The sequence below is a fragment of the Zingiber officinale genome, chromosome 2B, assembly GCF_018446385.1.
Source record: "Zingiber officinale cultivar Zhangliang chromosome 2B, Zo_v1.1, whole genome shotgun sequence".
NCBI lineage: Eukaryota > Viridiplantae > Streptophyta > Magnoliopsida > Zingiberales > Zingiberaceae > Zingiber > Zingiber officinale.
Window position 1 is genome coordinate 5,411,945 of NC_055989.1, and position 26,199 is coordinate 5,438,143.

Consider the following 26,199-nt stretch of genomic DNA (forward strand, 5'->3'; position numbering starts at 1 on the left):
TTTGAATTGTAGCTAAATAAAATATATCTATATGTTCGACACAGGACTTTGACGCGAGACGGTATCTCGACGAGTATCTTGATTACCGGATTGGACCACTTTATTGGAGGCAGGTACTTTGACTTATGTCTTTTGATATGCATAATAAAGTGTTTAACATATAGCAATGATTGTGTTATCCTTTTGATTCGGTTGGTCACTACATGATCTGTTACATGTTGTTTGTTTATTTATTATGCACTGCATGTTATTATTGACCTGACCATACATGCTTTCGGTAGTGACCCAACCATGTGATACATCATGTTCAGGACCTAGGGTTTATATGATACCCTATCTGTTTGTGTACCTTCCATCCGATACATTGACTTGTGGTACACCTTTTATTTATGTATGGATCTTGCTATGCTATTCATGAGATTGCCATGCTTAGTATCATGCATCATGTTTGCATGCTGTGCGATTGTCGGCTCCACTATGGTTGAGTCCATCGCCAGTTACATGTACTGCACACACCACCACCACCCATGGGTTAGTGGTATATCAGACAAGTGTGTGGCGGTTCTGCTGTTTGGCTCCGTTGGTCTGAGGACTCAGCGTGGAAGCCGGCAGATGGTGGACTCTGTTTGGCTCCGTTGGTCAGGAGACTCAGCGTGGTAGCCGGCAGAGATTTTTCCTCCCCGTCATTGTGTACCGGGAGATGAGAGCATTGAGCTCCCCCATTTATGATTTGGGGCCAGAGGACAGGAGTACTCCGACAGCATTCCGTCCACTCAGTCACTGTCAGGAGCAGTGATGTCCGAGTGCACGGTCACCATATGCATTTATTGCATTTTATTGTTGTGATTGCTGCACTTATATGCTGCATTTGTATGGATGCATTTGTTTGACATGCATACAGGATTATGATTTCTTCGGTCTGACGACCTGTTACCTTTGTACCTTGATTCCGGTTAGTACAGTTATCTTCTAATTTCGTTTCAGTTGCATTTATTCCTTCTCGTATTCAGGAGACTGTACGCATGATTAGTGTTGTCTGTTATTTGTTTTATTATGCATATCAGTTGTACCTGCTGAGTGTTGGACTCACCCCGCCTCCATTGTTGATATTTGCAGTTCCAGTCGCTGGCCCCCCCATCGCACGTAGAGCCAGTTCTCTACTAGTTCGTTATTTGTTTTTATTTGGCCTTTTTCTATATCAGACTTTGTTTAGTATTGTCTTTGGATTTTTCCTATGAATATTGTATGGAGTGATACCTTTTGATGGATTTTTGATATGATATTGAATTTCATTTTACTACGTGCCTGCCTGGACGGCAGAAGAGGTGAGTTCGTTGGATTTGAGCTTTACGAGTGTAGTGGAATAGGGTGGATTTCGAGTCAGAGTCCTATTGTTATTGATTACTATTATTAACTGCGTGGTTGTGACAGCCAGAGGCTGAATATCTTTATAAACTGCGTGGTGTTTGTTTTAATTTGTGTTATTATTCCAGCCGCATGTGGCTGAGGTGTATAGTGCTTGTAGAAAAGTTTCAGATTGTCCGCCGTACAGGGGAGATGTTGCCGAAATTTCTTCGGACAGAGACTCCTCCGGGGCGTGACACCTGAACTCCTATAGCTGATCCCTAACTACTTTCTCTCGCTCCTCAGTTCATCAATAGTGTTTCAGTGTGTCGTATATAAACCTCAGAAGAGTAGTATGACACACTGAAACATTATTGATGAATTGAGGAGTGGGAGAAAGCAGCTGAGGGATGAACTACGGGAGTTCAGGATTGCCATGAGATATCTTCTTGTTAAACTTGGGGAGTAAGTAGAGAACATTCACTATGATTTCATAAAGAGAAACTGTTGGGATGAACAAGTCAAATTTTTTTGTAGTTAAACTAGAACCAAATTCATAGATTGATGATGAGAGCTCACTAATCTTCTGCTCCGAGAACCACACTCCTGTATAATAAAGAAGTCCTCTAATGCGACGATAAAATAGAGCTTTCAAAAGAATCTCCTCCTCGGATTTATCATATGGAGCGTTGAAGGCGACTTCATGAGAGGGGTGAGGAGGTGGTCACCATCAAGGCATCGACCCCATAAAAAGAGAATAGAATCAAGGCATCGCCATAGATGTTGTAGAAGAGACGCCCAAAACAGGGCCTGAGGAGTATATGCGGTGAAAGATCGTGCATGAGGGAATGGAAAAGATGAGCTCACGGACATCGGAGAAACACAATCGTCACATACACCATGAGTCGAGCAATAGAGAACGATGGTGAAGGGAGGCCACGACAGATAATCCTCCATTTGACGATGTTGGCAGTGGAAGCCGGTGAACCCTAGAGGGAGGGAGAGGGGCGAGGTAGGGTTTTTTTTAACTATAGTTTTTTTTCGCCTAACTTATTATACTTCCGAATTTATTGACAACGTTGATATATATGGTCGTGCAAGTTGAGTATTTGGCCGTGTATTACCATATAATAAATAATATATGGCCAAGCAGGTTGAGTATTTGGTCATGCATCCTACTAACCCCTTGACAGGGGTAACATGACCTAGACAGGGGTAACATGACCTCTGACATCTTTGTTTGAACAGGATCCTCTGACACCTAGATAAGGGTATCAATTATTCTAATGCACTATTCATCTTCTTCATTCTTGACATCATCAGAAATTGACTTGAGTATCGGAGGGGACGACCAAGGTATCCCAATCTTCGTTATAACCCCTCTTTCGCTCTTTTACTCTTTGCAGGCTCTTCTGGCGATGGGAACAACTCACCCCCTCCTTCTCCTAGTTTTTAACTCGAGGACTTCTTCCGGTCAACACCAGCAACAACTCACGAGTATTCTGTCTTTCATAGGTTCCGGGTGGGATTAGAAGCATATAGGTTAAATCAAAAGAATATTAAATATAATATATAAAAAATGGCAAGCTAAAAGAATTACCTGATTGGAAAAAATATAAGAAAGAATTTCCCTTCCACATCTATAAACAAGTAACTCATCCTCTAATCATCGACACTCTCTCATCATCAATCTATAAATTTGGTACCCATCTGACTCATCTCCAAGACAAAAAAGAAAATTGTCCATCTTAATAGTTTATCTCTTTATACAAATCAAAGTGAATGTCCTCTTCTTGCTCCCTAAGTTTAACAAGAAGATATCTCATAGCAACCCTGGACTCCCTAACTGATCCCTCAACTACTTTTTCTCGCTCCTTAGTTCATCAATAATGTCTCAGTGTGTCATATATAATATTCAGGGCTACCATGAGATGAACTACGGGAGTTCAGGGTTGCCATGAAATGTCTTCTTGTTAAACTTGGGGGGGGGGGCAATTAGAAGGCATTCACTTTAATTTGCATAAAGAGGAACTGTTGGGATGGATAAGTTGACTTTTTTATAGTTAGACTGGAATCAAATTCAGAGATTGATGATAAGAGCTCGATGATTTTCTGCTTCGAGAACCGCACTCCTATATAATAAAGAAGTCCTCTAATGTGATGACAAAATAGTCTTCAAAAGAATCTTCTCCTCGGATTTATCATATGGAGCGTCAAAGGCGACTTTAATGAGAGGGGTGAGGAGGTGGGCGCCATCAAGGCGGCAACCCCATAATAAGAAAATGACATAAAAGCGTCGCCATAGATGTTGTAGAAGAGACGCCCAAAAACAGGGCCTGAGGAGTATATGTGGTGAAAGACCGTGCAAGAGGGGATGGAAGAGATGAGCTCATGGACGTCGGAGGAACACACGTCCTCACGTACACCATGTGTCGAGCAATAGAGAAGGACGATGAACGACGCCCACAACGGATAATCCTCCATTTTACGACATTGGTAGTGAAGCCGGTTAACCCTAGAGGGAGGGAGAGGGGCGAGATAGGGTTTTTTAACTATGGTTTTTTTTTTGCCGGACTTATTATACTTCAGAATTTATTAACAAAGTTGATATATATGGTCATACAGGTTGAATATTTGGTCGTGCATCACCGTATAATAAATAATGCATGGCCATGCAAGTTGAGTACTTGACCATGCATCCTACTAATACCTCGACAATTAGACAGGGGTAACATGACCTCTGACATCTTTGTGTGAACATGATCCTCTGACACCTAGATAAGGGTATCATAACCCTCTAACATCTTTTGTCTTCACATGACCCTCTTATAAAAAAGCATCACCGAAAATTGACTTGAGCACTAGAGGGGGCGACCGGGGTAGCCCGGTCTCCATTCTAACCCTTCTTTTGCTATTTTACTCTTTGCAAACTCTTCCGATGACGAGGATAGCTCACCCCTTCATTCTACCGATTTCTAACTCGAGATCTTCTTTCGGTCAACACTAGTAACAGCTCACCGGTATTCCATCTTTCATAGCTTTCGGATCAGAAGCATATAGGTTAAATCAAAAGAATATTAAAATATAGCATATAAAAATTGGCAAGCTAAAAGAATTACCTAATTGGAAAAAATATTGGAAAAAAATTTCATTCTACATCCATAAACGGGTAACCCATCCTCTAGCCATCGGCACTCTCTCATCACCAATCTATGAATTTGGTTTTCATCTAACTCATTTCCAAGATAAAAAAAAAATCAACTTGTCCATCCTAACAGTTCATATCTTTATTCAAATCAAAGTGAATGTCCTCTACTTGTTCCCCAAGTTTAATAAGAAGACATTCCATGGTAGCCCTAAACTCTTGTAGCGGATCCCTCAACTGCTTTCTCTTGCTCCTCAGTTCATCAATAGTATTTCAGTGTGTAATATATAAACCTCAGAAGAGTAGTATGATGCATTGAAACATTATTGATGAACTGAGAAGTGAGGGAAAATAGTTGAGGGATCAACTAGGAAGTTTAGGGTTGCCATGGGATGTCTTACGTGAGGACGTGTGTTTCCCCGATGTCCATGAGCTCATCTCTTCCATTCCCTCTTGCACAGTCTTTCACCGCATATACTCCTCAGGCCCTGTTTTTTGGCGTCTCTTCTACAATATTTATGGCGACGCCTTTATGCCATTTTTTCTTATGGGGGCGCTGCTTTGATGGTGCCTACCTCCTCACCCCTCTCATTGAAGTCATCTTCGACGCTCCATATGATAAATCCGAGGAGAAGATTCTTTTGAAGACTTCATTTTGTCGTCACATAAGAGAACTTCTTTATTATATAGGAGTGCGGTTCTCGAAGCAGAAAATCAACGAGCTCTCATCATCAATCTATGAATTTGGTTTCAATCTAACTACAAAAAGAATTCAACTTGTCCATCTCAATAGTTCCTCTTTATGCAAATCAACTACTTGCTCTCCAAGTTTAAGAGAATGACGGCAAAGGATGGCCACGACAGATAATCCTCCATTTGACGACGTCATGCAGGTTAGTGAATTGTCGATGTTCAAATAGGGCTTCTAATTACCGTATAATACATGGTCATGCCTGCAAAAAGGTTGAGTGAATTGTCAATGTTGTCAAAACTGGTTATCGATCGCTGCTAGGGGTGGGGAAAAATATCGAAATTTTGATTTAACACACATACCATACAGAAATGTAATGAACTATACCGATTTTATGGTATACCGAAAATTTCAATACGGTATTATACCATACTAAAATTTTCAGTATCGATATTGATATACAATTTTTAGCAAAATTTTTAGTATACCGCAGCAATATTGAAAATTTACTCTAAACGGTATGAATACTAGAATTTCGATATACTGAAATTCCAATATACCGAAATTTCGATATAGTATTGATATGAAAAAATTTTATATCATATTTTTGGTACAGTAACAATATACGAGTTGATGGTTTGGTATACTGTATCATATCACCCTTAATTACTGCATTTTATTCTTTATCATTTTGATGAAAGCTTTAGCAGAATGTGCATGTGGCACTTAAGGAAATATGGTAGGTTGGTCCTCCCTTTCATACTTATGGTATGTCAGAAAAATGAGTTTGTAACTAAATCAAAAAATGAAGTTAGCCATTAGATGGGAAGATAATTTCTTGATCTTTACCGGTATGTGACCTTATAAACTTGCCATGCATTTCATTAATTCTCAAAGTGGCAAAAGGCAAATACGTTCGCCCCCAGTGCTCCCGTCAACACGTCTCAGGGCCAACACGGATGAGGTAAATCACGGGCGGCTACTAGTCTTTAGAATAGTGACTAGTACATAAAGAAAGTATTTATCTCGACTTTATTAAAATTTGAACCCCAGATCTTATAATAATAATATCTCATATGCTAATCATTAGATCCATCCGAGAAGACGCATTTCATTAATTCTCAAGCACCTATGATAAGTCATTTTCAATTTCTGTATACTGTAAAGATTTTCCTCCAATTACATTAAAAAGTTAGGACATTAACTTGCACTTTTAATTTATTCTAATGGTTGGCTAGCTAAAAACTTTTGGAGCCGAATTGGTGACCTTCAGTTGGATCCTTGTATGTATTAAAAAAATAATTAAAAATAGAAGAAACTTTAAGGTATTAGTTTGTATAGGTGTCTTAATATCGGATATCTCGTTTACATTGATTTAATTTAAAATGACCGATTCAATATATCTCATAAATTTTTTTTATCAATCATCAACCACAGGCCACAAACGTAAATTGAAAAGTACTGACAACCGGCAACATATCTATCTAATATTTTTAAATAAATTTTATATTAAAAAAATTATTTATTAATTTATCAAAATTAAGACTCAATTCTTAAATATCAAGAAACATAGATGTCTAACCAATTAAAAAAATATCATTCCAGTATACCGTCGTCTTGCGTATATGTTAGGTGTCTTAGTGGGGAGATAGATGATAAATGTCAAGAAATATGGATGTCTAACAAATTAAGAAAATGTCATACCAGTATATCATTGTCTTGCGCATATGTTAGGTGTCTCAGTGGGTAGATAGATGATACAGACATTTGCAGCGGCGAAACTTCAATGTATCACAGCATAAATATATAAATTAATTTTATAGATTTATGAATAATATGTTAATATATTATGCATATTTCTATAAGAAATTAGTATGGCCGTACGGACATTTATGGCTCGTTAATTAAAAAAATAATCTACGTGGAATTGATCAATAATGTTTAATTATAGTAAATATAAATATTATTTTGCTACGTATAAATTTGAAAACTAATGTGGTATGACGGTTTTATTTATGGTTATTTATTCAATTATAAATATTATAATTGAATATAATTTATATAATGGATTGATATTATTTTTAATTTTATTTTTAATTTTGAAATTTTTTACTAAAATAATTATAAAAATCATGTAAAAATACAAAGAGTTTAAAATTACAATAATAGATAAACATTTCAACCTTTGATTGGTTGCACTGCCACCGAAAATTGATAATTATCACATATCCATCCTAAGCTAACTTAATATTTTAATAAAAATGTAATCTCAACTCGTCTAGGAAAGTGTGTGCCCAGTCTGTCTTATTATTTAAAGGTCTTGAAATTATAAATTATGTCTTAATTTTATTTTTCGAGCAATGTTTCTCCCAAAAACAAATTTTTACATCATTTAGTATAAAATATATATACCTATAAAAAAATATAGAGATAACTCATTTAAAATATTTTTGTGAAGCATTTTTAAAGATAAAATTATCAATAATAGCATCATAATCAATGTTTTCTAAAATATTCTTTTCAAGATATAAAATTACTAATCCATTTAATCTATCTTGAGTTATTGTGATTCTTAAATGAAGATTTTGTTGAAATTAAGATTGATGAAAATGAAGAATTTGTGAGAATCGAAAGTGGAGAGAATGAGAAATTTATAAAAAATAATATAAAAAAAATACATATTTTAATGATTTGGATGAAATTGAAATTACATTTGATTCATTAGTTAAAATATGAACTAAGCTTTCTATTGTATTAGATGAGTCTTTATTAAAATATTTATTAATCTCTTATGTTTTTGACTATCTCTTCTTTTTTTTTATATATATATCTTTTTTTTATATCTAAAGAGTTATTTCATCATGTTATGTAATTATGAACAATGAACAATAAGCAATAAGTAAAAAATAATAAAACTTGATATGGATAATTTTTATACGATTTGAAATCCACTTATCACCTTACACATATATATTTTGTAAGTTTATTAAAAAAAATATAACCTTATTTGTGCAATACACAAGTATCTGTTAGAACTCCAAGGTTATTTTGGTGTGATCAACAAGTTAAGTTAGGTCCTGCGTTGTATTTAACCTTGTGTCTAAGTGTGCAGGAGCTTAGGAGCACAGGTACTCGAGCGGAAGACGCAGCTAGCGAGAAGGACGGCACGCGGTGCGTCCGAGGGACGAGGCGCTGCGGAAGAGTACACCGGCGGACGAGTTCCGAGGTACGAAAGCCGGAGCGGAAGATTGCTCGGGGAGCAAGAGACGCAGCTAGCGCGAAGGTCGGCACGGGGTGCGATCGAGGGACGAAGTCTGCGGATGAGTACGCTGGTGGACGAGAAGGGACACGCCGCAATTCCGAGGGACGAGAAGCCGGAGGGAAGCACGCTCGAGAAGACCGGAAGATGGGTTCGGGTGAGCCCTATTCCGGATGTCAGAGATCACCCAATCAAGCGGATCCGGAGCAGAAGACCCGGATCGAGACGGGGACTTAACGGAGAAGTGGTCCCGGACAAAAAGTCAACCGGTGTTGACTTTTTGCTCCGGGGCGCCCGGAATGCTTCCAGGCGCCCGGACCCTGATTTTGACCAAGATCGCGATTTACGCGATCTGAACGTTGGGGGATAAAACTTTATCCCCCCAGGGCGCCCGGAACCCTTTCAGGCGCCCCGACCAAGGCTATAAATATAGCCTTGGTCCATAAGCTTTTCATCAGTTCAGAAAATTGTAACAACACTTGTGTGCTTCCACTGCTTTGATTAGTTTCTTTCTTTTTGTGCCTACACTGCTGTAAACGAGGCTTCTCCGCCTGAAGGAGTTTTTAGTGCAACCATCTTCTTTGGATTAACAACCTTCCCGGTTGTAACCAAGTCAAATCCGGTGCCTCGTTTTTAGGGTTGCCATGGGATGTCTTATGTGAGGTCTTGTGTTTCTTCGACGTCCATGAGTTCATCTCTTCTATTCCCTCTTGCACGGTCTTTCACCACATATACTTCCCAGGCCTTGTTTTTGGGCATCTCTTCTACAACATCTATGGTTACACCTTTCTGCCATTTTCTTCTTATGGGGCCGCCGCCTTGATGGCGCTCACCTCCTAGCCCCTCTCATTAAAGTCGCCTTTGACGCTCTATATGATAAATCCGAGGAAAAAATTCTTTTGAAGGCTCGATTATGTCGTTACCTTAGAGGCCTTATTTATTATATAGGAGTGCGGTTCTTGAAGCAGAAAATTAGCAAGCTCTCATTATCAATCTATGAATTTGGTTACAGTCTAACTACAAAAAAAAATTCAACTTGTCCATCCCAACAGTTCCTCTTTATGCAAATCAAAGTAAATATCATCTACTTGCTCCCCAAGTTTAAGAGAACGACGGCGAAGGGCGGCCACGATGGATAATCCTCCATTTGACGATATTGGCGGTGGAAGTCGGTGAACCCTAGAGGGAGGGAGAGTGGCAAGGTCGAATTTTTTAACTATAGTTTTTTTCGCCGAACTTATTATTCTTCAGAATTTGTTGACAAAGCTAATATATATAGTCATGCAAGTTGAGTATTTGGTCGTGTATTACTGTATAAGTATAATAAATAATACATGGTCATAGAAGTTGAGTATTTAACCGTGCATCCTACTAACTTACTTCTAATTATCGTATAATAATACATGACCATGCAGATTAGTGAATTGTCGATGTTGAGATAGGGCTTCTAATTACCGTATAATATATGGCCATGCCTATAGAGGTCGAGTGAATTATAGATGTTGTCAAAACTAGATATCGATCATTGCTAGGGGTGGGGAAAAATATCAAAATTTTGATATGACGCACATACCATATACAAATTGACTGAACTATACTGATTTTATGGTATACCGAAAATTTTGACGTGGTATTATACCATATCGAAATTTTCGGTATTAGTATTAGTATACAATTTTTAGTAAAATTTTCGATATACCATACCAATATTAAAAATTTACTCTAAGCGGTATGAATACTAGAATTTTTGTATAATGAAATTCCGATATACCGAAATTTTGGTACGATATTGGTATTAAAAAATTATATATCATATTTTTTGTATGGTAATGACATACGCATTAGTGGTTCGATATACCATACTGAATCACTTCTAATCACTGCATTTTATTCTTTGCCGTTTTGGTGAAAACTTTAGTTGACGGTGCATGTGGCAATTGAGGAAATATGGTAAGTTGACCCTCCCTTTTATACTTATGATATGTCAGAAAAAATGAGTTTGGAATTCGGAGATAACCCTAGTTCCACTTTTTCTTATTTTTCTAGAGGAATATATTGTACATTCTTAATTCTCAATTCTCAATAAGGTGAAATCTGTCATATTCTATAATAATTGTCCCATATTATTAGGAGAAAGTAAATAAAAAAAATGAAGTTAGCTATTATATGGGAAGATAATTTCTCCATCTTTACCTGTATGTGACCCTATAAACTTATCATGTGTTTCATTAATTCTCAATTGGTGGCAATTGAGAATTAATGAAACACATGCTTAATTCTCAATTGGTGGCAAGTCATTTTCAATTACTATACACGGTAGAGATTTTTCTCTAATAACACAAAATTTAGGACATTAACTTGCACTTTTAGATTTATTCTAATGGTAGGTTAGCTAAAAACTTTTGGAGCAGAATTGATGATTTTAATTGGATATTTGTATTAAAAAAATAATTAAAAATAGAAGAAACTCCAAGGCAGTAGTTTGGTATAGGTGTCTTAGTTGATATCAAATATCTTGTTTACATTCATTTAATTTAAAAATGATTGATTCAATTTCATAAAAAAATTTTATCCGTCACTGGCCACCGTCCATTGGCATAAAGCTGATAGTCGACAACATATCTATATAATATTTTTAGATCAATTGTCCATTAAAAAAATTATTTATTAGTCTATCAAAATTATGACTCAATTCTTAAATGTCAAGAAACATGGATGTCAAACTTAAAAAAATATCACACTAGTATACCATTGTCTTATGCATATGTTAAGTGTCTTAGTGGGGAGATAGATGATAAATGTTTAGAAACATGGATGTCAAAAAAATATCACACTAGTATATCATTATCTTGCGCATATGTTAGGTGTCTTAGTGGGGAGATAGATGATACTGTTGGTGCAACCTTAGGTCAAGGTTGACCTGGTTGACCCGACTCGAGTTGACGTGACTCGAGTTGTATTTTGATGTTTGACTTGGGAAGATTGTCGGTGCAACCTTAGGTCAAGGTTGACCTAGTTGTGTTGCATGTTGATGTTTGACACTCGTGAGAGAGTTCTATTCTTGATGTGGGACAAGAATAGATGTTTGGGAGATTATTGGTGCAACCGTAGGTCAAGGTTGACCTGGTTGACCTGATTCGGGAAAAGTCCAAGTATGGAGACTTGGCACGGAAAAGTCCAAGCAGGGAGCTTGGCACTGGAAAAGTCCAAGTATGGGGACTTGGCACGGAAAAGTCCAAGCAGGGAGCTTGGCACGCGAAAAGTCCAAGTATGGAGACTTGGCACGGGGAAAGTCCAAACAGGGAGTTTGCAGGGGAAAGTCCCGTGAGTGAAGCCGAGCAGGAAATCTGGTGAGTGAACCCAGTGAAAATCCTAGTGAGTGAAGCTAGGTGAAGGTGAAAGTCCCGTGAGTGAAGCTGGGAAAATCCCAGTGAGTGAAGCCGGTGAAAATCCTAGTGAGTGAAGCTAGGTGAATGGGAAGTCCTAATCGGATGTTAGGCGGTGTGGAAAATCCTGGTGAGTGAAGCGGTGAAAATCCTAGTGAGTGAAGCTAGGTGAATGAGAAAGTCCTAACTGGATGTTAGGCAGGTGGAAAGTCCCGTGAGTGAAGCCAGTGTGGAAAGTCCCGTAAGTGAAGCAGGGAAAGTCCTAATCGATGTTAGGCAATGTGGAAATCCTGGTGAGGCAGGTGAAAGTCCCGTGAGTGAAGCCGGAAGGGAAAATCCAGATGGATCGGGGATGATCGGACTTCGGTGTTGAAAGTCCAAGTAGGTCAAAGGGATTGACCGGACACTTGGCGAGGAGTTCTAGCAGTCAAGGGAGTGACCAGATGTTAGGGATGAAGTACCAATAGGTCAAGGTTGATCGGATATTGGTTTGGAAGTCTTGGGACTTGGTTTGGGCCAAACCCAAGCTCCGGATCGGTCACCAAACCGATCCGGATGATACTTTGCTCGATCGGTCCGGTGACCGATCGATAGCTCGGTTGATTCTTGCATCGATCGGTGACCGATCGCCAAGAGGCAAAGAGAGGCAGCTGATCGGTCCACGCATCGATCAGGCCATGTCCGATCGGTCTCGGGACCGATCAGAGACGATGTCGCTGAGGTTGGGATCGTGGACCGATCCGGGCTCGATCGGTCCACGCACCGATCGTAACCCGCACGAAGGTGGGCAGCTTTCACGTGAAGAAAGCCGATCGGTCCGGGACCGATCGAATAGGTCCCGATCGGTCCCCGACCGATTCAGTACTCAGCCGCGCCGCAAGCCAGATTTCTTCGTGTTTTCTTCGCCGCAGTTATAAAGGAGGGCTACCGCGAGCCAAAATCTCTTCTTCCTTCTTCCTGCTCGTGCTTGAGCTTTGTTGAGCTCCTCCAAGCTTCGCGTGAGTTTCATTCCACGACTGGGTCAGCCGCTGCTGAAGTTGCTTGTTGCATCTGTCCATGAAGGCAAGCTAGCGTTTGTTTTTACATTCATATTGCTCTTGCTTCTTGCTGTATTTCTTGTACACTTATCTTGCTGTTGCAAGAGACTTTGTGGTGAGGTTTCTCCACCCACAAGGAGTATATTATTAGCCGGTTCTCCGGGGACTCATCCACCGACGGATTGACCGGACTCGTCCACCTTACGGACACGCCGAGGAGTAGGAGCCCTAATCTCCGAACCTCGTTACATCCATCGAGTTTGAGGTTTGCTTTCTTCTCCTTAGTTTCTTTCTTGTATTTCCGCTGCGACTAACCTAATCGTAGGAAGAAAATCGAACGAATTGGGGTCGGCTATTCACACCCCCCTCTCTAGCCGCACGAAGGATCCTATCAAGTGGTATCAGAGCGAGGCCGCTCTTCGACGGATCAACACCCGGGGGAGCACGGGCTAGAGATGGATCTCTATGGAGAAGATGTCACGATTCAACCCTTCTACGAGTCTCACGACAACTTCACATATTGGAAGGTAAGGATGATGTATTTTCTTAGGACTAATATGTTAAATTGGTTTTGTGTACAAGAAGGTTTTACTCCTCCGATGGATGAGGAAGGAAAACCTATCAAGAAGAAGGAGTGGACGAAGGAGCAAATCCACCAATCAACCATCAATGATGAGGTAACGAAAATCATTGAATTCTCTTTACCTAATGATGTGTTGTGTAGGATAGGCGAATACAATAATGCCAAGGAGTTGTGAAACAACTTGGCCAAACTCCATGAGGAGAGTCCCACTTCAAGCCATGAAGAGGAGCCTAGTGAGCCAAGTAGCTCACATCGTGGAGGTGAGGAATTAGAAGTTGAGGGCTACTCAACATCTAAAGAAGAAGAGGAGGTGAGTTCTTCTTCAAGTTCGGAGCAAGAAGAAGAAGCTTCTACCTCCGGAAGGGATGAAGAAGAGAGCTCGCATCCACCCTCATCCCTAGGTAACTCAAGCATTTTAGTTTCAAATAAATTACATATATTATGCTTTGAGTGTAGGGAGTATGGACATTACAAGAGCAAATGTCCAAAGAGAGTTAGGAAGACTCCACCGGCGCCAAAGGTCAAGGTAGCCGGAGTCCCGACACGCAAGGGCAAGGAGCACGTGGTGTGCTTCCAATGCAAACGAAGGGGACATTATCGGAGTCATTGTCCGAGGGGGAGGCAACCTCACAAGGGCAAGAGACCGAGCACATCGATAGGGGGAGCTAAGGCAAACCCTAAGGTAACCTCTAAGGTTCATTTTTGCAACTCTAATAAAATGCATGCTAGGAATTTTATTGCACTTGTCGATAATAACAAGCATGATAACCTTAGGAATCAATACATGTGCTTAGGAGCCAAGCATGTTAGCCTAGATAAGAACAATTCTAGAAAAGCCAACCCTAGAATTACCTCATCTAAGGTTAAGGAGAACCTAGGTAGGAATCCCAAATCAACTAGACACATGCCTAGGAATGCCTCAAAGAAAAATGACAAATCAAAAATTGAGGTATTAGAGAAGGAGAATCAAGTCTTGAGGTCAAGACTTGATGCTTTGGAAAAGGCTCTTAAGAACTTGGAGAAGTCATCTCTAGGGTTTATGGGTCAAATTTCAAAGCCCAAGGACAAGAAAGGTTTGGGTCACAAACCTAAGTCCCAATTGGTCAAGCCCACTTACCATAATGTTCCATTCGATTATGGAACAAAACCTAGGGCTAGGAAGACCACCACCAAGGTCACAACGGGAGTCACCCCTATAGTTGACCTTGATGAGACCCAAATGACCAAGGCTTCAAAGCCTAAGAGGGTCATTAGGAGGGTTGCTAGGGAAGTCATCCCTAGTGAATATTTAGTGAACCCAATGAGCTCAAATAGGTATTGGGTTCCTAGGAGCATCTTCTCTACCCCATAAATGGGTTAGAGAGTGTCAACTCCAATAAGAAGGGTAGTTAACCCAACTTTGAGGAAATTGACACTCAAGGAGCATTTTCAAGGTTTTGTGAACCTTTGAAAATGAAATGGAATTATCATTCACTCCTTGGAAGAGTAAAGTGTGCCAAAGTGAGAATATTTTAATCTTATTTGGCACAATTTAAGGAAACCTAGAGAAAAACCATAATTGGGATTTTGGTTTTCTCTTAGGGATATATGGGCAATCTAGGGTTAGATTTTAAGTTAGCTAAGGCTAAGGATATTTAGATAGGGAATTTAGGTATTTCATTTGTGCTAACTTACCATGATTGTTTGCCATATGCCATGTCATGACATCATATTTAATTTATGATCATTTGAAATGTCATGATAATGCTTAGGTTATTTTTAATGTCATGCTTTAGTTTAGTTTCAAACTTTATGCCATGACATCATGACATTGGCACATGTTTTCATTTATGATATCATTGTATGTCATGTCATCATCTCTTGCATTAGTAATCAATTGAATTGATTTAAGGATGAAAAACACACTTTGATATTGAGATCAAATTTGTGTTTAGAAAATGCATGAGACCTTAGTCTAAGATACCTAAACCCATATCTCACATCAAAATTGACTTGGATGTGTTTGATACACTTTAGATGTGTGTGAGATATTAGGATCATGAGTTAGGATCAAGGTGCATAGTTTTTGTACCTAGATGAGCCTAATTCAAGAAAATAAGGATCATAGGGAAAGCTTGTGTACAAGTTATGTACATCTAGCCCTAAGATTATGGTCCTAAATTCAAATGGTTTTAAAAGCATTTTAAAATTGATTTGAAAAACCTTGATGAAGCCTTCCCAGTGATAGCATTCATCATTGAACATTGTGATACAAAGTTGAGTTAAAACTTGAACTATTTCAAAGTTTTTGAACTTTGTATCAAGATTTGAAAATGGAAACTATTTTCATAGAAAATTATTTTTCCATGGTAGTGTATGATATGAGGAATGTATCCTCAAAATTTCACAATTTTTCGAATTTTCTGAAATTTATTAGGGGTTTCTGAATTTCGGGAGAGGAAAAATCAGAAATCCCTGTGATCAGTGTCTGGATCGGTCGCTGGACCGATCCAGGGAGGGCTGGATCGGTCACTGGACCGATCCAGAGTGCTGTGGATCGGTCTGGTGACCGATCCAGTGAGGTCTGATAGCGTGCCAATGTGCTGAAATTCGACTGCATGTCTGAAATTTCGGCTGAAAGTTGGTTTTTAGATTTCTAAAGGTTTGAAACTCTCCAAGACATTGTTGGTGCAATGGTCAAGGGGGAGTTGGCCTTTAGGGGGAGTTTTAACTATTAGTCAAGGGGAGTTGACTTTTAGGGGGAGTTTTTACTCCTTGAGGATTAGTGATATGGGATTATCACTAAGTGGATTGTTGAGCTTAGTATCAAAGGGAAAATAAGAGTTTCAATGAAAGGTATGGGACTTTCATTAGGAAGAAACTCTTGACCTTGATACCTCCTTATTCTTTTTGATGTGTGTCATTGGAGAGTTATTGGAGAACCCAAGTTAGGTTATCGGTTTAACCTAAGCTAGGGAAGAATGTCAAGGAATGTTCGAGGAAGAACATTGGAATTCTTTTGATGTGTGTCAAAAGGGGAGAATTATTGGAGAACCCAAGTTAGGTTATCGGGTTAACCTAAGGGAGAATGTCCAGAGAATGTTCAAGGAAAGAACATTGGACATTGGAAGATGGTTGAAAACCTAAGTTAGGTTATCGGGTTAACCTAACTTGATTATGGTTTTGTCAAACATCAAAAAGGGGAGATTGTTGGTGCACTTAGGTCAAGGTTGACTGGTTGACCCGACTCGAGTTGACGTGACTCGAGTTGTATTTTGATGTTTGACTTGGGAAGATTGTCGGTGCAACCTTGGGTCAAGGTTGACCTAGTTGTGTTGCATGTTGATGTTTGACACTGTGAGAGAGTTCTATTCTTGATGTGGGACAAGAATAGATGTTTGAGATTATTGGTGCAACCGTAGGTCAAGGTTGACTGGTTGACCTGATTCGGAAAAGTCCAAGTATGGAGACTTGGACGGAAAAGTCCAAGCAGGAGCTTGGCAGCGAAAAGTCCAAGTATGGGGACTTGGCACGGAAAAGTCCAAGCAGGAGCTTCGCGAAAAGTCCAAGTATGGAGACTTGGCACGGGAAAGTCCAAACAGGAGTTTGCAGGGGAAAGTCCCGTGAGTGAAGCCGAGCAATGAAATCCTGGTGAGTGAATCCGGTGAAAATCCTAGTGAGTGAAGCTAGGTGAAGGTGAAAGTCCCGGTGAGTGAAGCGGGCATTGGGAAGTGAATGAAGTAGGCGGTGAAAATCCTAGTGAGTGAAGCTAGGTGAATGGGAAGTCCTAACTGGGATGTTAGGCGGTGTGGAAAATCCTCGTGAGTGAAGCGGTGAAAATCCTAGTGAGTGAAGCTAGGTGAATGAGAAAGTCCTAACTGGATGTTAGGCGGTGTGGAAAGTCCCGTGAGTGAAGCCAGGCGGTGTGAAAAGTGAAGCCAGGAAGTGGGAAAGTCCTAACGGGATGTTAGGCAATGTGGAAATCCTGGTGCAGGTGAAAGTCCCGTGAGTGAAGCCGGGCAAGGGAAAATCCAGATGGATCGGGATGATCGGACTCTGGTGTTGAAAGTCCAAGTAGGTCAAAGGGATTGACCGGACACTTGGCAGGAGTTCTAGCAGTCAAGGGAGTGACCGGATGTTAGGGATGAAGTACCAATAGGTCAAGGTTGATCGGATATTGGTTTGAAGTCTTGGGACTTGGTTTGGGCCAACCAAGCTCGGATCGGTCACCAAACCGATCCAGGATACTTGTTTGCTCGATCGGTCCGTGACCGATCGCCAGTTAACAGAGGCAAAGAGAGGCGCTGATCGGTCCACGCATCGAGGCCATGTCCCGATCGGGGGACCGATCGAGACGATGTCGCTGAGGTTGGGATCGGTGCGTGGACCGATCGGTCTGATCGGTCCACGCACCGATCGTAACCCGCAAGGTGGGCGCTTTCGTGAAGAAAGCCGATCGGTCCGGGACCGATCGAATAGGTCCCTGATCGGTCCCCCGACCGATTAGATCTGCCCTAGACCGCTAGATTTCTTCTGTGTTTTCTTCGCTTTTTTCGCAGGTTATAAAAGGAGGGCTACGGCTGCGAGCCAAAAATCTCTTCTTCCTTCTTCCTGTTCTAAGTGCTGCTGTGCTTGAGCTTTGTTGAGCTCCTCCGAAGCTTCGCGTGAGTTTCATTCTACGACTGGGTCAGCTGCTGCTGCTCGCTCTTCCGTGAAGTTGCTGCTTCGTCAACGGAAACCAGTCGAAGGCAAGCTAGCGTTTGTTTTTACATTCATATTGCTCTTGCTTCTTGCTGTATTTCTTGTACACTTATCTTGCTGTTGCAAGAGACTTTGTGGTGAGGTTTCTCCACCCACAAGGAGTATATTATTAGCCGGTTCTCCGGGGACTCATCCACCGACGGATTGACCGGACTCGTCCACCTTACGGACACGCCGAGGAGTAGGAGCCCTAATCTCCGAACCTCGTTACATCCATCGAGTTTGAGGTTTGCTTTCTTCTCCTTAGTTTCTTTCTTGTATTTCCGCTGCGACTAACCTAATCGTAGGAAGAAAATCGAACGAATTGGGGTCGGCTATTCACACCCCCCTCTCTAGCCGCACGAAGGATCCTATCAGATACATGTTTAGAAACATGGATGTCTAACAAATTGAGAAAATATCATACCAATATATCATTGTCTTGCGCATATGTTAGGTGTCTTAGTGGGGGAGAAAGATGATTCTGACATTTGCAGCGGCGAAACTTAAGGTATCATAGCATAAATATATAAATTAATTTTACAAATTTATATGGCAAAAGGTGATTCGTTCACCCCAGCACCTTCATCAATCCGTCCCTAGGCCAACACGAAGGAGATAAATCACGGATGACTACTAGCCATTAGTGCAAATGATCAAGACATGGGGAAGATTATGCTCGATCATGCCGAATTTCAACCCCAAGATTTCATGTGGCAACATCTCATGTTTTAACCATCGCACATGGATATTTCAATAAGAAATTAGTATGGCCGTACGGACATTTACTACTCGTTCATTAAAAAATTAGTCTCCGTGGAATTGATCAATAATGTTTAATTATAGTGAATATAAATATTATTTTGCTACATATAAATATGAAAACTAATGTGGTATAACGGTTTTATTTATGGTTATTTATTAAATTATAAATATTAATAATTGAATAAAATTTATATAATGGATTGATATTATTTTTAATTTTATACACAAAAGTACCTTCAAATTTTTTACTAACATAATTATAAAAGTCATGTAAAAAATACAAAGAGATTAAAATTACAATAATATATAAACATTTCAACCTTTGGATTGGTTGCACTGCCACCGAAAATTGATAATTATCGGATATCCATCATAAGTTAACTTAATATTTTAATAAAAAATATAATCTCAACTCGTCTAATAAAGAGTGTGCCCAGTCCATCCTTATTGTTTAAATGTTTGGATGAAATTATAAATTATGTACTAATTTTATTTTTCGAGCAATGCTTCTTCAAAAAAAAAAAAAAAAAAAAAAAAAGTTTACATCATCTATTATAGAATGTATATACTTATAAAAAAAATACAGTTAACTCATTTAAAATATTTTCATGATGTATTTTTAAAAGTAAAATTATCAATAATAGCATCATAATCAATGTTTTTTAAAATATATTTTTTAATATATAAAATTACTAATCCATTTAGTCTATCTTGAATTATTGTAGTTCTTAAATGAAGATTTTACTGAAAACAAGACGGATAAAAATAAAGAATTTATAAAAATCAAAAGTGATGAGAATAAGGAATTTATAGAAAATTATATCAAAGAAAATACATATTTTAATAATTTGAATGAAACTGAAATTACATTTGATTCATTAGTTTAAATATGAACTAAGTTTTCTATTGTTTTAGATGATTCTTTATTAAAATATTTATTCAATGAAAAGTTTTGGCCTTTGGTTATTTTTTTTTAAATTTTAATTTTTTTTTGACATCCAAATAGTTATTTCATGATAATATGCAATTATGAACAAATGCATAAGAAAAAAAAAATAAAGATTGATATGGATAATTTTTCTGCTATTTGAAATCTATTTATCACCTTACACATATATTCTATAAGTTTATAAAAAAAATATAACAATTTAATTGTTCGAGGACCTTATCTGTGCAATTAAAGACACAGGTAACTATAATTGTAAAGAAAAAAAAAACTAGACATATAATTGTGAGCATAAAACACAGATTACTGTAAGTAACTCCAACCAAATGGGATGAGTAATGCAATCATCATTAAAAAAAACCCTGAATTTCAATGGAACTTAGAAAAGCTGAACAAAGGCATAATAAATGTAGAGGTAACAAATACTTCTATTTCAATCTAGGTCAGTTAAGGATTTAGACCTCAGAATTTGGGGAAAACTTTAACACAATAAACTAAGAAACACTAAGGTCAAATTAAAATATATTTGTTTTATATCTAAGTCAAACATAAGCATCAAGGGCAACAAATAACACAGAAATTAAAAAATAAATATTACAAATATCAAAATACCTTGTTTATGATAAAAGTTATAAACAGACAATCTTCACTGAAGAGAAGAGGGATCAACAAATCATAACCTCAACAAATACACATCGATATTTAAGTAATCCTGAATTAAAGCCAAATGCAAGCATATCAATTATCTCCAACCAGACCCATAACAACAATTCAATTCAATCAAAAGTGGTAGCTTATATTTTGATCAAACTGGAAAAAAACTAAAAAGTGCCGAATAAACTTGTATCTGAATGACCATCAAACCTTTATTTTGATATGGGCAACAAGGTATTAAGGTAAGAGTTGAGAGCATGAAACCAACTTTGAAAATACATTAACACAACAACATATAACTAAAGGCAGTCAAAAATGCGATTTTTTATAGCAAATTATAACCATGAAGAAAGACCAGATTATATATCTTGTTCGCATGGGCGGCAACCATGCAGGAATTAAGCTGTATATTTCAGAAAACCATTTTCACAAACACAAAAGCCCCTAATATAAACACAACCAATAGGGTGCCCATCATAACTTGCAAAACTCTAGAAACCAAACAGTTAAATTCGAGCTTCAAAACCCCAACTATAAAAACTAAGTGAAAAACATCATACTGTCATCTAAATCCAAAATTTAGTAGAAGAAAATCATGGTCTACTCATAGTTGTTATAACATGTAGAAATTATCAAATGATTATTATAACATATTTAATGTAAATTTAGGATTTAAGGTTTAGGATATATGAACACTATTACATTAAAATAGTTTCTACAATCGTTTTAAAGTTATTTTGATAAAGTTTAAATCATGACCAAATTGGTGAATAATATTTTAATATAATAGTATTAAAATATTTTAAATTATAAACTCACACTACATATGTTGTAACAACTACCGAGTAGCTTCTATGTGTTATAGTAGTTATTGGTAGTTTCAATATGATATAAATCTTAAACTCACTTTAAATATATCGTAATAGTCATTAGGTAATCTCTATACGTTGTAACAGCTATTAGGTAGATTTTACACATTATAAATTATAAATTCTAAATTTTAAATTCTAAACTCTCTAAATATATTCTATTAGTTATCCGATAGTTTCTACATATTGTAGAAGTTAATAAAAACATTAGGTCAAAAGGTAATTTCATGATGACAGTATAAGAAAGACGCCAATTTGTTTTTTATTTTTATTTTAAAAAAAAGACGGTCATATAATGTTTCTCATAATTTGAGATGATTTTCTTATTTGTTGTTTTCCAAAATTAATTGTAGAAAAAGATCCATTAATAAAAAGAAAATGAAAGAAGTAAAACTAATAAGCAAGCATCATCTACTGTGCCATTGTTCTTTAACCATCCACTTGAAGTGTAGCCCTTGGAAGGACTGCTATGTCTAGTTTTTCAGAGTAATTTCCAAAGTTGCTCTATCTTTACTCACCCAACTACCTCCACCTTAATTTTACCATTCTACTAGAGCCATGAATCCTTATCTCTTTGCTTGCTCAACTGTCTATCTTTGCTTCTCTTTCCCAAGAGAACCTCTAATCCTGTCTTTCTCCCTCTTTTAGGATCTCCTTACCGACAATCAAGGACAATAATTGGGCCTTTCACCTTTAATCAGAATTGCTTGGACAGCCACCATCTCTGCCACCTAAATTAGTGATATTTTTTTCCCTTCCCTCCTTTCCTAATGACTAACTTTATAATTTTGTACACTTCGAGCGTTTCTGCTTCGCTTGAGTTCATCTCTTCACTGAGACCACTCTTTCTTTAATTTGAAACAGAAAGATGCTCACGATTACAAACACAACCAAAACAATAAGCAAACATCATCGATATCGTGTTCGCAACAATCAATACAGGTTTATGGTGATTTATTACAGAACAATTCAACCTCCCAACTTACAATCACACCACTCGAATTCAATATAGTTTGAAAAATCTGAAAAGAGATTCATTTGCATGCAGTGACTTGAGAGATTGATCCTGGTCGGTTTTAGCTGGTCTAGAAGAAGGAGCGCTTCGATGGAGCTCTGCCCACGGCTCTCATGAAATTGGCAAGCTCCAGCACCTTGGCGACCTTGGTTCCCCTCTTTGACTCCGCCGACGCCCGCCTTTCCGCCGCCTTCTGATGCGCCTTCGCCACGTCGTTCTGCATCTTCTCCGTCGCCTTCGCCCGCTGCTCGTCCAGCTTCCGCTGCTCCATTGCGACAAAAATCAAATTATTGGGAAAATATCGATCTTTGATCGAGAAACAATCGTTTTTTTTTTATGGAGTAGAATCGAGCACCTCAACTTTCTTCAACCAAGTCGTGGCTTTCTCTACCTGGTCGCTCTCCCACCCGTTGATGGTCACTTCCTCGCGCTTGAACCTGTTGTTGATCTTCGCGACCTTCGCGATCTGCCAAGCCGCGATCTTCGACTCCGCCTCCTCCTTCTTCACTACGTGCACTGGGACCCCTTCGACCGCGGTAGATGAAGACTCGCCGCCGCCGTCGCCGCCGCCTCCGGGTGGTGGGCGGCGTGGGGAGGGGAAGGGGTTATTGTCGGGGACGATCGCCAACGGATTGGTCTCCTCCAGCTCATCCTCACCGATGCGCGTAAGCTGCTCGTCCGCAGCGCCGCCGCCATCGTTCTGCTGCTGCTGCTGCTGCTGCAAGTTGGAGCCTGCGACGACCATGGCGTTGAACTCCCTGCTCATACTACTGAATCCGCCCTCGCTGACGCCGTCGACACTCCCGACGGAGAGGGAAGCCGACGAGCGGATGCTGCCGCCCTCCCAGGGGTCCCGGCGGCCGCCGCGGCTCGCGTTCGTGTTCGCCGGGCCTAACGGATGGATGTCGCGGAACTCGGCGCCGGTGTTTTCACGGTCGGCGCCGCCGCTGCGGGGCCTGGGATCAGTCAACATCTCCGATCGAGAGGGGGCGGAGAGATTAGCAGTAGAAACGGCGGTAGAAAAAGTGGCCGCGCACTAGTTCAGCGAGAGAGAATCAGCTCGTTGTTGGTTCCTACCATAGTACCATTGATATATTGCTCGGATCCAACCCACCTCTGTTCTCTTGCGATCGATTTCTGAGCTTCCTGCGAGCGACGTATAATAGTGGGGAACGGGACGTGGCGCCCTGGCTGTCGACAGAGGCGGCTCTCCTTCACGACGTGTGAACTCCGTGTCTCGCCATACCTCCTCTGCCCCAGTACAAGACGATCCCCCCACCGCCCGCACAGACGCACAGTCGTCGTAAAAGCGCCGGGCCACCGATGCCAACAGCGAAAGCGACCCGGGCGCCGCTGCGAGCGCAACACCGAGGCGCTCGCCTCGGGCCCTCGCCTTCGTCAGCTCGGTGGATGAATCAATCGAGGCGGAGCACCTGGAGAATGCTGATGTGGAGCTCGCAAGAATCTACACAGAGACGTGCGAGGTGCAATTTGATATTTGGGATAGTGAAGTGAAGCCGCGGCCTGACATTGCCACGTCGCGAGATCTCGCATGAAACTTATTTTCATGTCCGTTTGCGTGAAGGCTGGGGATGTGAAGGCCATGTTTGCCCTGCTACCTCGAGAAGCAAACATTAATGACTCATAATTAGAGTACTGTTTTTTTCCCTAAATATGAAAGGGAGAAATTCTTTTATTTAGAAAAAAAAAGTTGAAATATATTTTCTGATAAATTTTTAAAACTCGTCTTAAGAAAGGAGCCTTTTCAAAACAAGCATTAGTTTACGGGAACTTCCTTTGGATTCTCTCGACAATGGAGTGTGTCCTCCGGTGTGGGATAGAATTTAGCTTGTCGTTTCGGACAGGCAATTGGAGAAGGTAATGGGACGAGGAGAAACTTCGTTATATTGTTCCCAATATTCATGGCCGAGCTCTTTTGGTAGGGTAGTTGGTTAGTTCGGCCACATGTCAAATCGGCTTTAGTAGACTCTTGTTAGGTTGACTTACGTTTGGTCGGCTATTAGATCGGCTTTTACCAGGTCAGCCTCTGCCCTCTGTCAAGTTTCCTTCTATCAAGTCAACCTTTGTCGAGTCGGCTGTTGCTGTGCCGAGCAACGTAAAGACTCAAATGAAGATCTAGACTACTAAAGAGGGCTATAAAAGGGGTTAGAAAGGAGATCCAAGCCTGGCCGTGACTCCTCCGACAATCAAGTTCGACCAGCAAGAGCTACCAGCTTCTTTGTAAAATCAGGCTCAATTTCCACTCAAGTTCTCTTTATAATTTCTTACATTTTACTCCATGATTACTAATTTTCTAATTCGAATTTCATGTAAATATTAATAATAGGGTAAAAATCAAAAGAGCATCTCAAAATTAATAGAAATATATATCATATCGGTGCCCTAGTTTCTTACCAAGTCAAATGAGCTCCCTTTTAAAAATAAATGTCTCTTACCTCGAAAATATCCCTACGTACAGCACTATCGTAGAAACTATCCGTTAATTTTTACCATGTGTAGAAAATCGCTGATAGTTATTATAAGTTGTAAAAATTATATGTTAGCTTTTACGTTGATTATGATTAAATTATTTTCATTTCAAATGTAATATGTATTAATTTACTCGTTGAAATATTGTTTAATCAATTTATCACTTAGAAAATTTAAAATAAAATGATATAAAATCATGTTTATAAAAGTTAGATGCTAATTTTGATAATTAACCTAACTTCTATCAATGATTAAATAATATATTACAGACGCGGGCTGTCAGCTTCCACTCAACTAAAATTTAGATAATAAGAATATTTTTGATAGATCACTTAGGGGGTGTTTGGTTGATGAGTTTGGGAATGAGAGAATGAAATGATAATAAAAGATAGTATTTGGATTGTGGGTTTGAGAATGAGATTTTAAGAATGATTATTAAATTTATGGGAATCCACCAAACCCATATAACTTGATGGGTTTCATTTTCATTCCTATTCTCATTCTATCCTACTATCAAACTCATACCATAGTCATTCCCATCATTTAACCAAACGTCCCCTTAAAAAATATGTAAGGAATGTTCATTTGATTTTAATTAAAACATAAGACACTCATTTGATAAAATCGTAAACGATGAAGGTCCATTTAATTTTTGTCTGTCATAACTAAGGGTGTGAATTTAGATGAGTCAGATAGGTTGGGTTAGAATTTTTTTTAAAGTGCTAACCTGAACTTGACCCGAACCTAAATTCAACTCGAAATCCTTAAATCCAAATCCGAATTTGACCAACCGGACTCTAATATCCCGAAAACCTAATTCATAATAATTTTTTTGACTATATTTTTTATAATTCTTTATTTTTATCTCAATACATTATTATTATCACAAAAACATTGATTTTACTATATATAAAATTATTTTAATTTTTAAAATAAAATTTTTATTTAACCCCAAAAAATATCCACTAAGTGATTAATTCTAAATTTAGGTCAAATCAGGTTAAACTGAATCTAACCTGAATCGATCCGAAAATTTTCAATTCAAATTTTTTTCAATCCGAATTCGATCAAATCCAACAATTTTTAACTTGAACTTAATTTTTTTTGTTAAGTTAAACTCAAACTCAAATCGTCAGATAGGGTTCATTTTAGACGCTGATCGTAATAGGACTGACGATCGTAATAACGATATGAGAACGAAAACAGAATTTTGGAGGACAATTCTATGAACTTAAAGCTGGACATTTAATACAAAGGAAAAAAATTGAGCGGTGAAATGAAATATTGCACGGTAAG

The 26,199-nt window shown here is 38.9% G+C and overlaps 1 protein-coding gene across 1 annotated transcript; it reads right to left on the reverse strand.

The window, feature by feature from the left end:
- Positions 1 to 22,273: 22,273 nt before the first annotated feature.
- On the reverse strand, positions 22,274 to 23,700 carry LOC122045182 (remorin 4.1-like). The gene is made up of 2 exons (XM_042605288.1): positions 22,769 to 23,700; positions 22,274 to 22,675 (listed from the first exon to the last, which is right to left on the reverse strand). The coding sequence occupies exons 1-2, from the start codon at positions 23,384 to 23,386 to the stop codon at positions 22,484 to 22,486; spliced, it is 810 nt and encodes a 269-aa protein (XP_042461222.1). The 5' UTR covers positions 23,387 to 23,700; the 3' UTR covers positions 22,274 to 22,483.
- Positions 23,701 to 26,199: the final 2,499 nt, after the last annotated feature.